Genomic DNA, 12,702 nt, shown 5'->3' with positions numbered 1-12,702 from the left:
TTCTATCGTTTCAGGTCTCCAAAAAAGTTGGCGAGTTGGCGCTCTCCGCGAACGCCGCTCTCCGGCGAAAGAGCGAGCGGTCGTGAGACGACTTTTCTTGGCGCCGCAACTTCAGTTTGAATTCGTCGCTCGGTCGGTTCGGTTCGATTCGGTTCGCAACTCGCACTCGCATTCGAATCCGAGAGTGAGTACTCACCAAGTGCCCAATGAGTGCTGAGTGATTTAGTGCGCAGGCGTCGCGTTCAAGATGCTGGGATAATATAATGCTGATGTGAAAAGTTCATTTCCCAAATAAGAAGCCACAGAAGTCCGGTCTAAGAAGTGTGGGAAAATAAAGTGTAGCCGTAGCCTGGCCAAAAGCAAAACCAAAAAGAGATAAAACTCTGCAAATACGGGTTTCGTTCTTATCGCGTTCTCCTCCGTCTGGTATTTTTTTTTTGTTCGCTGCCCAAGTGCTTGACCATTAAAAAAGAACCTTTCACACACACACGCGCGCAGTGCCAGATCCTTAAGTCTGAACTCTTGGCGTTATTTTTAGACGGCTAACAAAAAATCTGGGAAAGCAACCGAGAAACCAAGCCACCGAGCAACCCGCCAGCAGAAAGGCACCAACAGAAATGGGCACCAAGTCACCCGGTGGTCCACAGCGCTGCCGTCTGATCTTGCAGCGCTGCCTGGCCATTCAGCTGACCAAGCCCGGCCACACGCCCGAGGACTTTTGGATGTACGACTCGGGATATATGATATTTCAGGTGAGTTTCGATTGGTGCACAGGGAGAAAACCAAAGTAGGAAACGAAATCCTCGGATTTTTTGTACATAGCTAAGATTTTCTCGTTTGAAAAAGCTATAAACCGCAAAAACATATTCCTTTATAGCTTCGAAGACTTACATATGTGACAGCGATATGTATAAAAATGTGTCAGAAATGTGCTTCGTTTTGCTTACATAAAAGTCAATGCTGATGTAAAAATGACTTCAGATACATTTTTAATTTGTATTTAGTATTTAAACGTAATTCCCATGAGGAAGCACGTGTTTAAAATGTATTGTTTATTTCCCTGAACTCACACCTTAAAAGCAGTGATGGAAAGTGTTAAGAAATCCATGAATCCTTCAAGTATTCAAAGTTTTAGAATACTTAGTAGACAATTAGAAAACTAAACAGCATAGTTTAGTTTTTAAAATTCTCTGATGAAAATGATGTATGCATGATGTAAATATGAAATGCAAGTTCGCTCAATGAATGAATAAAATCTTTGACTTATAACCAGAAATTCTTAACTGGTGTTTTTCCGAGTGTGGCCCCCGCGTTGCTTTCAGCTTCTTCTGCTTTTAATGTGCAAGGAACTGGTTTGCCGACTGGTTGTCCAGTTTAAACTGCAAAAAGTGCGTGAGGCAGAGCGGGGAGGAGGGCACTATGCTGCGTCAGAAAGAGACAGGCAACGGAGGTGACGATGGACTGTAACTCCCGCTCAAGGTCGCTACGTTGGGGTTTTGGGGTGGCGGTGGGGTTTCGCCTTTATTCGCGTCCACTTCCCATGAAAATAAATGGCCCGGAACGAAACGGGGCAGCAAATCCCCCTAACAGGTTGCTGGGTTCCGTTTTCCAGGGCGTCATCCAGACTAGACCCAGACCATGCTGCAAACAAACATTGAACACTTGCAACAAACGTATTGCACATGCAACATTTGCCATTTTCTTGTCCCTTTTTCTTTATTACCCACCGCTTTTGTTATTGATGACTTTCGAACAGAAGCCAAAGTCTCCGAAACTTTTTGGCCAGGAAGCCGTTTGCCCCTAGATATAACCCAAAATAACTTATGAGTTCATGGAACCCTTAGGCAGACGATCGAAGTTATTAGCTTTATTCGTTTCGGTGACATTTCAACCCGTTCTTACCGGCTGAAAAACGAATTAAAATTTTAAATCAACTTTTTCGGTCTTTTGTTGCGCCGATGCTGCCGCTTCCGACGTTTTTTTCAGTTGCTGATTTTTATTGTTGTTCTTTCCATTGTTTATTGCACAAATTGCCAATCGAGATGACGTCATTCCGACAAGTTCAAGTTTGAAGTGTTAATTGATGTGCTGCCCCATGATGAGCGAAATGCTGGTAAAACTTTGAATAGTTTGGCTAATGATACGCGTTGAATACCTGTGCGTATATCGAAAGTATATATTAAATATTTAAGAGCGTTTAAATAAGCATTTTAATGACGGAAAATTATAACGCATAATAGTCAGTAATAGTTACAAAGATGTATAATCAAATGTTTTTATATTCCCAATCGTAATCTTCATTACTTCCTTAATTTAAAATTAAGGCATATTATCTTACAATATAATACACCCATTTTGCAGTTACAAGCATAGTAACTATAAAAACTAGTATAATGAGAGTCAGTTTTACAAGGTCTATTATTAGTTTCTGGCGAGACAATGTCCACCAACACCTTTCTATGAATAACTTAATTTTTCTCACAATGCCGGCTAATTTCAATTTAATTGCTGGCTGCCAAAAAGTGTGAAACTTGAAAAGGCGATGCCGCTTTATTTTTTGTTTGTCTCTTTTATTATTGTTAAGCTCAATTTCTGTTGTTCTCGTTTGTGCTTTTATGCTGTATTTTTTTGGCTTTTTTGCACACTGCCTTTTGAGTTTTGCATTGTGCATTCTAAAAAGTGTCGCATAAACATTCCCTTGAGTTCATTTTATTTTCCTTAGTTATTTTGTGTGTAAGTAGAAGACACAACATAACAGTCGCCGGGCATTCATTTGCGGGTATTTCGAATGAGTTTCGAGCTGGACTAATTAATATTACGTGCCTCAGTTCGGTGTGTGAAGTTTGCCCGAAGATAAGGGCCAATGCAAAGCGTGCTCTGAATAGAACTATTAATGTGCGCATACATATAGACGAGTATGAAGATTTAGGGGCCAAAAGCATTTAGGGCAGAGCTGGAAAAAGTGCGTGAATTGATGGAAAAAATGTCGAGAACTTGAATGGGGAAATGCCCTGTGATGAATGGGAAGCCCGAAGAATTCGATTCGGGGCAGCTAATGCAGCTACCGAGTATTCGTCGTAAATTTCCAAGCTCAATGAAGTGTGAATTATGTAGATTGAGGTGCCGGCGCTTCGCATTGAGGAAGGGAGATATATTCGTATATATACACTCATATATGTATGTATGTATATGCATTCCCTAAGGCGGGTCTTCTGCACAACCGTCGACCATATCGAATGGGCAAGAGTTTCCGGTGTGTTGCTCAAGTTTTAGGGCGTGCCATAATTTAAAAACTTTTTATACCGCTGAGAAACGCTTACAAGACAATGGTAAGGTTAAAGAACAAAGATTGAGATACTTTAATTTTGGCTTATTACTAAATAAGCCTATAAAAAACATATATATTTTGTGCCCAAAGAAGAGTACTCATTAAAAAAAAACCTTGAAAGCTAAAGAATTACGTGAAAAATCAGCCAAGAGACTTCTGGAGTTCTGAACATTTTCTACACCCTTCTACTATCATGGGATTGACGCATCACTGTCCACGTAGTGACGAAGCGCACCATGTGAGTGTGCGAAGGCGACTATTATACAACCCAAAAACTAAAGGGACTCAGAACCAGAACTGAAATTGTTATCCCACCGGTTTATACAAAAGTTGTCATATCAACTTATATGACGAAAAACGATTTTTCACATAACTTCTAATTTTCGCTTGTTTACTAATAATCATTTCCGAACAAAAACAAACATTTTGACACTAACTTAGTCTTATAGCTCTGTCGCTATTAAAAGATCGATAAATCATAAGGAAGTCGTTGTTATTATGCATATCCATGCCATATATTCGTTACTTTCCTAACGACCATGTGCAGCATAACAATGAATATAATTAAACCTGAGAAAAACATACATTTTTAGCAATAATAAATGCGCTGAATACAGACAAAGACCATAAAGTTTCTCCTATTTAAGCGTTGAGCTTGGGCTCTCGTTGCCATTTTTTCAGCAAAACTCTAAATGTCAGTTCAGCTGGGGAGGAAACTGATTTAAGGCCGCAATGCCAGACTCAATTTCCAGGCATTTAAAATCTGTTTTTATTATTTGCGCAAATTTGTCAGGCGTGCGGCGTGGCTTGAAACTTGGAACTTGGCAAAAATACAAAAAACTTAAGTATCGAACAACAAACAGTCGAGGACCAGACTTGACTTCAAACTCTGATCTCCTGAGTGCCCCGAGCTGATCTCTGAACTGTTTCGTTGTTTCTCTGGTTTTTTGCTTAATTTTGTTGCTTTCTGTTGCCGTGTTTAGTGTTCGGTTTCACTGTTTAGTGTCTGGCTGCACGCAAATTACTTCACCTAAATCAACTTGTTTTAGTTGTGCTTTCGGTGCTCCGAGCCAAATTAATAAGCCTGCAACAAGTTTTGAAATAGCTCAACGGATGCGAGCTGATTGCGTCATGTCAAGAGCGCGGGAGTCGCTTTCTGCCGTTCTGCGAACCTGAGAACCGCCAACCTGAGATTTGCAAGGCAGGTCCATAAAATCGTTAAGAAAAATAAAATAAAAAACATAAATGAACTGTTAGCAAAACTGGCTCTGGAAATACATCTGGGAAATGGAGAGTCTGGGAACGGAATTATTTTGATCGGTCCAGAATGAAGGTAAACCTGTGATCGTTATGAAGCAAAGCGATTTGGGAAAGGAAGGCTGATTGCGACACGTTGAGGTGGCGTACAATGTGATATCCTTCAACGGCTTATGGGAGTTACAATGGGAATCATTAATCACATTTGCATCTGTCATATTTTATATGAGATCACTTATTGAAAATGTAAAATAGTAAGCAAGCTTTTGACAAAGTTAAAAGTCAAAAAGGAATTCAGACAAATCAACAAATACATCATCCTCAAATTAAATTTAAAGTGTTCACTTCTAAAATTAATGATTACTTGCGATGATATACTTTAAAACAACTGTTCTTAGCAGCTCTTTTCTTAATCAAGAACTTCTTAAATACCAACTGAATCTACCGAGTGTCATTAGCAAACCAATTAATTATTTGTCATTCTTTTAGTAAAAGTCTCATATGCCAGCCGATAATTTACGGCTATATTTTCCTGTAAACTTCAGCTTCAGAATCAATTTACTCCAGCTGGACAGTTGGGAGCTGCGGTACTTAGATACTGTTCAAATACAATTTCATGCAATCGCAGGGAAAAAGAAGAAAACAATCACAGAGCCAAGTAAATTGGTTTATCGGCACGCGGCTCTTACAAACGGGGAAAAAGAAAAGAGATTTGAATTGTTATTAACCCCTTCCCTCGCCACTTCGATTGGTTTGATTGGGCTTAATGAAATTGAATCGATGGCGCAATCGTTTAAGCGCAAATTTACTTTTGTCGTCAGTGGGTTTAATTGGTTGGCGTGCGCCTTATGATTGCATTTCATTAATTTAGATTGCAATCATCGGCGACTAATTTGATTGACAAACATTGAATAGAGATCGCTTGCCGCTCCACCTGCCGCCATCTGCTGTGCTTGCACCTCCGATTGCATAATTTCCATCGACAAGGTCGCTCGGGGCCATTGGTGTCCAGTGGCAAACAACTTCAGTTCAGTTCAAGTTGAAGCTCTCGTTTCTCCTTTATTTATTTATTTATTTGCTTTCGGTCACGCCAGGGGACTGAGATTGCAGCACCAGCCGAAAAGCATAAAATAAAAGCCAAAACATTGGGCCACGTACTTGTAGTTCAATCTTCATGCTTCTCACCGCGTCTGTGATCATGTTTATTCGGTAGTAGGAGCTATTTTTTGTAAGTAAAAGAGCAAACAAATATGAGAGCCACGAATTATTGTAACTTTGGCTAAATACAGAAGTGCGAGGGAGTAAAATAGCAAAAGTTGTTTTCTATAAGTTTTTTCTAATAACTATTATTAGATGAGGAAATATTGCGAAAAATTATGGATTTAATACGGGAGTACAATGATTCACCCAGAATTTGTATAGTTGCAAGCTTCCGCGAGAAAATTAAATTTCTTAATCTATTACAAATGTTACACGTGAAACCTCAAGCAATTACCTACCGAGTTGTAATTGCCCATAATAATACTTTCCTCGCTTAAGGTCTACTAAGCCAACAATTAAAGCTAGACTTAAATCATTTTCACAATAGACTCATACCCCTTTGGCAGTCGCATTCTCATTAGCAACTTTGACAGCCATTTCGCGAAACTTGGTGGGCAATCTTCTGGATGAATACCCCTGATCGCATGATTTGCCTGATGGATTGAATGACAGGGCTTGTATAGTATGGCTAGTATGCTGCATTTAAGGCGAGTTGCGTGCTAAATGCTATACACACTCATAGATATGGTGTTTAACTACCTGCAAGTGAATGACAGACACCGCATTCGAAGTACAAAGGCCCCAAATAGACCTCGAATGCCCCCTAGTATTCATTTTGGCCAGACATTTCAGCAAGTGCCAGCGAAGCTTCAACGCCGAAATACAAAAGGCAGCAGCAACAATAACAATAAATGGCCTAACAATACAGTCAAATCACACAAAAAACATTGCAGAACCGACTACAGGTGCAGCGGAAAATCTGGATATTGGAGGGCTTTAGAGGGGCCATGGGGTAGAATTGAACTGACACTGCAGCAGACTGGATTGTTCCCACAGTTCTCCCAGACGCCTTCGTCATCATCGTCGCCCCACGTCAACCTCTAATACACTTTTCACGCTTTGGTTTTAAATTGAGGTGCTGATTTTTACAACTGATAGCTTTTCTGTATGGATATATATATATTTGTGCATGTATATAATGGTATGTCAATGCAAAGCACATAAATATACCCACTGTTTGTGGTGCCAAGACGTATTCGTGTTTATGTAAATAGATCGTTTTAGATCCAAGCACTAGATCTGAAAAGAATCGTATTCATGCTGTCTTAGTTCTAGTAGCAGATCTTGTTTACCAACAGGTTAATTTTGCTTTCATATTGGGGCCTATTGGCAGGTTTTCCGTATAAACAACACATTTTATGAGTGCCCCACATGGGGCGCCATATTTTACATCAGGGAAGTTCATAGAGTGATAGCATAATAAACATTTTATCAAATTTATGATTCCTTACAACATTTAAAAATGCGAAGTTCACATATCAGGTATCATTTGGTCGAGAGCATAATATATGTTTTTACCCATTTCCCTTTTAGATTTTACTTTTTAGAAGTTTCAGCAATTGCAAAACTTTATCCCCACAAAACGAGCATATTTATATGAAGAGAGTTTGAGAGAGTTTTTTAGCTCTTGCAGTTGAAAGTTTTTATTATTAATTGCAACAAAAATAGCGACCGCAATGGGCTGCCAAAAAGTTGAAATAGTTGCAGATGCGATGCCTTGCTAGATATCCAGGCCACAATCCATGGGATCTGTTTTTGTTTGGCAGGCAGAAAGGCTTGCAGTCAGGCAGGACTTTTGCCAACAGCTGTTGGTATTTGTGCTCGTGTTGTTTCTGTATGTGCTCGAGGAAAACTAATAAAACAAATCGCATGTTTAGCCAAAAGTAGTAGATATCTGGTCATTGAACCTGGCATCCTGGCAACCCTCGATAGCTGACCAAAGTCATTGCCTGTGGGGTGCAGCGCCCCCCAATCCGATAGAATTTTAAGTGCAGTGCAAATCGAGTTCAAGTCCGAGAAAAACGCAGCCATTCAGCCGAACACATCTTATTCCGCCGCAGGGTTGAGGGAGGGTGGTTGGGAATCTAGAGTAGGAGGTGGGCGTCACTCGGACATGGCCATGCAATTTGTATCCTTATCAGGACCAGCCGCATTGATTGGAACGGAGCACTGTTCGTCCTGTATTTATGCTGGCTGGGGCTTCCGACAGCCGCTCCGTTTTATGGACTCAACCCTCGGTTTTGTCTGGCACTTGACCAGCGGACAAATAAACAATGATGACAGGGATAAGGCACAAACAAAGGAACTGTCCTGGGGCGCTCATGTACAAGTTATGGACGTGAGAAATCCTCAAATAATTGGAAACGAGCGCTTTCATTTGCAGCTGGGAGTGCAGAAAAATAAGTGTAATCCCAAAAGTAATCAACGGGGAATAGAAGTTTAAATAAATTGCTTGGCGAGTACTGAAAATAATTAACTGACTAAGTCTTCGCGTGGCCTTGAGCAACCATAAAATTATTATTATTATTACCTTTGGGGAAAAATAAAATTAATAAAATATGAAATTATTTAAGTAATAAGAAATTATACTTATTGGGAACCCACAACTTTACTTCCATCACGGAGAACATACTAAATATTAAAAGAGAAATAACATGAAGATATGTTTATATTACCAAAAATAATTTATTTGTTATGTAATTATTGAACATTAATCGTCGTTTTGATGACCTCTTAAATCTGTAAGGCTTTTGAGGCTGTCATAAAAGTTATAATAAAAGTTGAGCTCACCCGTGATAGATTTTGAACCATTAAGATAAAACAAACGACTTTATGTCGATTTTAACTGAAAACTAAAAGTTCCCAGGGAATATGGGCGTTTTTTGTTGCCCTCAAAACAAAAAACGTGAGCAACCAAATATTAAACGTGACCTCGACCCGGGCAATATTTTAAAATATACGTTTGAAACTTATAGTTTAATCCGCAACAAAAATACATACTCTTTTATCATGAAATCCATGTCACCATTTTACGTTCATATTTAACATGCCTTTGGAGAAAAGCGAAACGTTTTCATTTTCGGAGCTGGTCGCTTCCCATATGCAAAATTAAATGGCGCCTTTTGAAGTCAAATGAAGGGTTCCCCAAATAAAAAACGGCAAAATGTGGAGGGGGAAACACAAAGAGCCAAAAAACGTTTTGACTTGTGCCTAAGAGCTGCGGTCTTGACTTGTAGCTGCAACTTGATGTTGGCTGGTGGAAAGGTCAAGGATTATTATACTTCATCATAACTCTATTAAGCCCCCAGTCCGCGGCGGTTGGCAATCTCCGGCTTTCGGGCTGCCTGACTGCGCATTTGTTTGTATATTGTTATTATCTTTTTATGCGGCACACACGAGAGATCAACAGCGGCAGCAACTGTTGCAGCACAGCAGCAGCAACATCAGCCGCAACAGCAGCAAGCTCCCCACATGAGGCCTTCTGCCACTAGAGTATATCGGTGATAGTTTTGTCTTTGAGCATTACTTTTGTGGGAGTTTTGTTGTTTAGTTTTCTATTACATGAAATTAAGTAAAAGTCCCAAAACGAAAGCCGCCACCCGAAACAGACCAACAAACGAAAAAAAGAGGTTTATAATAATAAAAGACATGAAACGACATCAAGAGCAGCCAAAAAGCGAAACTTCAAATTCAGCCCGCGGTGAAAATGACTTTCATACGCGCGACACTGGCCGGCGTAAGCATTTGATTTGATTATTAAAAGTTTTGCATTACTATTACTTCCGAGAAATGAGAAACTCAGACACCCCAACACCAACTCCAAGCGCAGCTCCAAACCAGATCCCTTTGATCGATGGAAAGCCTCTATAAGTAGACTGTTGATGACTGTCTATGGCATTTTGTCTCGTGTCTTACAATGATGCAGCACTATAGTTACGGTGCTGGTTGGGGGATGAACTGCACCATGAGAAAGATCTACGATAGGCAGGGAGTACCTCAAAGATCTATTTTAAATTGATCTATATTTTCATAAAGTTCAAGCTATCCATGAGGATAGTATTAGTGGACCTAAGACAGTCAGCGTTTTAATAACCCCAAGGGGGATGCTTCGAAATTTCATAAACTACCAATAAATACCCCCAAACTTTGCTGGTCACCCCACTTTCGCTGAGTGTACGATGAGCGCCATCTGGCGGCGCGTGACAGCCGAAGCCAAAGCAAAAGCCTGACGGGCAGGCAATGACGAGTTAATTTCTTCGCCTTCTCATGCATTAATTGAGCAGCCCCAGGCGGAAGGTTGGAATGGGCATGGATGGGCATCTTGGCTATCGAGATGGAGGTGGCGATGCAGATGGTTACGATGATGGCGGGGGCACGGGCAAGTAGGCAGGAGAGCCATGCAACTTATGTAAGCGACATACCAGACCCAGGCGACATTAAAGCCCAAGAGGAGTGACCACAAGAAATGGCAATACCTGGGGAGATACCCACCCCGTGGTGCCCTCGATGGCCCATCGAGAAAAAGGTCAAATCGCTCAAACTGGAGGATGTTCATTAGCGACACAGAAAGCCACAAAGCGTGAAACTCCAGCGGCTACATCGATCTCTTGGCCTTTCTTTCCCAATCCGCGTACCAGTCCCAGTCCCCGTCCCAGTCCCATTCCCAATCCTCATCCGCCTCCATTGTCCATGGTTTTTTGCTGTGACTCTCGACCCTTTTTGTCCGTGTTTACATCAAAAACGTGCCTCAAGTGTTCCTGTCACTGCACAAATTGGACATTTATTTGCTGCCCCAGTCACCACTTTTCCGCACACCTCCCACTTTTCCTTTATACCATATCTTTCCTTTTCCATAGAAACACTCTGGGCCAGAACGTGTTAAGGATTTCGTTTCGTTGCGATTCGATTCGCTTTTGGTAGCAGCTCCAAAAAAAAATAAATATTCCCAGCAATGAGACAGCGGCTTTTGGTCTTACTTTTTTGTGGCGCCACACCATCCCTGCCGCCTTCATTTTGGGGGGCGTGGCAACGATCCGCTTTAGCTAATTGACGGTTGCCAGCCATCAGGCAGTTACCGCTCGCAACGCCCACAGATGGATAGCTCTTTAAGCCAGACAGCACCACACCAATTATGCCACGCGGTGCTCTGCAATTTGTCAATTAGCTGATGAGATGCAGACTCCCACTGGAAATGTATGTAAAGACCAGTCGGTGGGAAAAGCCGCCCCCTTTCGACCTGTTTCGTTGGGCTTCCTGTAAAGGTTGTACGATTTCAAGGCACCAACAGTTGTAAAATCGCTTTAAGACCATTTTTGACTTACCATTTTACTATCACAAGTTACCACTGCCACTTTGTGACCTTTGAATTTTCTTTTCGTTTCATGTTCCTCAGAACTTTCTAGCTGCCAATGCGCAATGCTGGTGGAATGGACCTTTGACTGCTGCCACAAGAGCGCTGAAGTACGCAGGACATGTGGCGCCTGGAATGCTGCTGGTTACGGCTGAGCCCTGTGCCCTGGAGGTCCTGCGAGGAGCCTTTGCCCGAAGTGTGCTGAAGCCACCAGCCACTTATGTGATCAGCTCAGTGGGTGAGTCTCCCCCTTTTAGATCGTAGAAAGCCTAGGAATCAGTTTCGGAACTTCGTCTAAATTTGTGCGTTTTTTGGGGGGAAAAGGCAGAAGGTAGATCAATGGATGCTTCAGTCAAAGAGGAGTATGCTCATGTTTCGCGTCCCAATCGCCACCGTGAACTGGCCAAGAAGCGTCTTCTCTTCTGGGCAGGACGCCTACAGATGATGCCTCACGAGGTGGATGGGATGTCTGATGGGGAGCTCAACCTTAGGTTTGAAGAGGTAAAGAGGAAGGAAGCAGCTTTTGAGCAGCGAAAAATTGACTTTGAGCGCTGGGCGGAACTCAACCAGTTGAGATACCTCATGTACGAGGAGCAGAGAAAGTACAACGAGCGTTTCGGACCCGGTGGACCCTCCATCTGGCGCATCCTGGCCATGGCCCAGCTGGATCTAGAGGAGAAGCTCCAAATAGATCAACTGCGAGGGAGCTGCCAGCGTTTTCCCTCACCCATGTCCCTAATGGAAGAACGACATAGTGGCGGAAGGCAGCGGTTTCTGGAACCAGTGAGATCTAGCCTATGTGGCTGTATTTCAGAGTCATATGATGATCTGGAACTGAGAACTGATCCCAGCTCAGAAGGATATAAACAAGGCCATGAGGAACCCCTTGATGATAGCTTATTACCATATTTCAACAAGTATTGCAATCCACATGTGAAAAGCGAAGACTCCTTCAAATGTAGTGGGGGATCTTCAGATCTGGGCTTTTGTCCTCTCTGCAAAAAGAAACACCTGCGCTTGCCACCTCCTTTCTGACCAGGGAAATAAATCAAAGGGGTAGACCTGTAATAAACCCAGTCCTGTCCACTTTGTTTTCATGTGTGAGTCTACACAGTGGAAAATAAGTGCTGCCTACAATACATTTTAGCCACAGTCCCCATTTATCGATGCATTATTCCTGTGTAATCGAAGCGACATGCACTTCATCAAATATTGATGTGTCTGGCCCGGCTTATGGTCACTGGTCTGCTCCTCTGTGCCTCGTTAGCTGTCAATTAAGTGGACACCTGTGCAGTTAATGCGATGCTGCCGCTGCCCATTTCCCATTTTCCAGCGTTTCCCCTCCAGGTTTTCACACTTCCATCGCGACGACGAGGTTCAAAGCCGAAAAGTCCATTGCCAAGCAGGTCTATGATTTGATAAATGACCGGCCAGCCGGAGATCGTCGAAGTTGTGGAAACTCTGCGGCCTTTGGCGAACTTTGCTTGGGGAATTAATAAGCTGCGATTTGTGGCCACAACTCACAGTAATATGTTTTCTGGGTTGGGGGGCCATACTGTCGGTTTATCTTTGTGAAATTCGATTGAGGAAATATCGCTGCACAAACAAAGAGCTGCACTCAAAAACACACACAATAATGCAGACAGTGTGCAACATATGGTGTGGC

At 42.1% G+C, this 12,702-nt stretch overlaps 2 protein-coding genes across 2 annotated transcripts in view; both read left to right on the top strand.

The window, feature by feature from the left end:
- LOC6738946 overlaps window positions 1-12,702 on the top strand; it is a 56,109-nt gene that overhangs the window by 31,023 nt on the left and 12,384 nt on the right. The window contains exons 2-3 of the mRNA XM_016169144.3: window positions 15-752; window positions 11,079-11,274. Coding sequence (XP_016032775.1) covers window positions 618-752; window positions 11,079-11,274 — 331 coding nt within the window. The 5' untranslated portion in view covers window positions 15-617. The remainder of the gene's footprint in view (window positions 1-14; window positions 753-11,078; window positions 11,275-12,702) is intronic.
- LOC27207767 lies at window positions 11,288-12,112 on the top strand. The gene has a single exon (XM_016183442.3). The coding sequence runs from the start codon at window positions 11,376-11,378 to the stop codon at window positions 12,069-12,071; it is 696 nt and encodes a 231-aa protein (XP_016032776.1). The 5' UTR covers window positions 11,288-11,375; the 3' UTR covers window positions 12,072-12,112.

The sequence above is a fragment of the Drosophila simulans genome, chromosome 3L, assembly GCF_016746395.2.
Source record: "Drosophila simulans strain w501 chromosome 3L, Prin_Dsim_3.1, whole genome shotgun sequence".
NCBI lineage: Eukaryota > Metazoa > Arthropoda > Insecta > Diptera > Drosophilidae > Drosophila > Drosophila simulans.
Note: the sequence above shows the minus strand (reverse complement) of the source record. Positions and strands in the feature narration are given on the sequence as shown.

Bases quoted from the DNA above. Each gene is read 5' to 3' on its own strand.
- LOC27207767 (XM_016183442.3), top strand. From the start codon at position 11,376: ATGGATGCTTCAGTCAAAGAGGAGTATGCTCATGTTTCGCGTCCCAAT.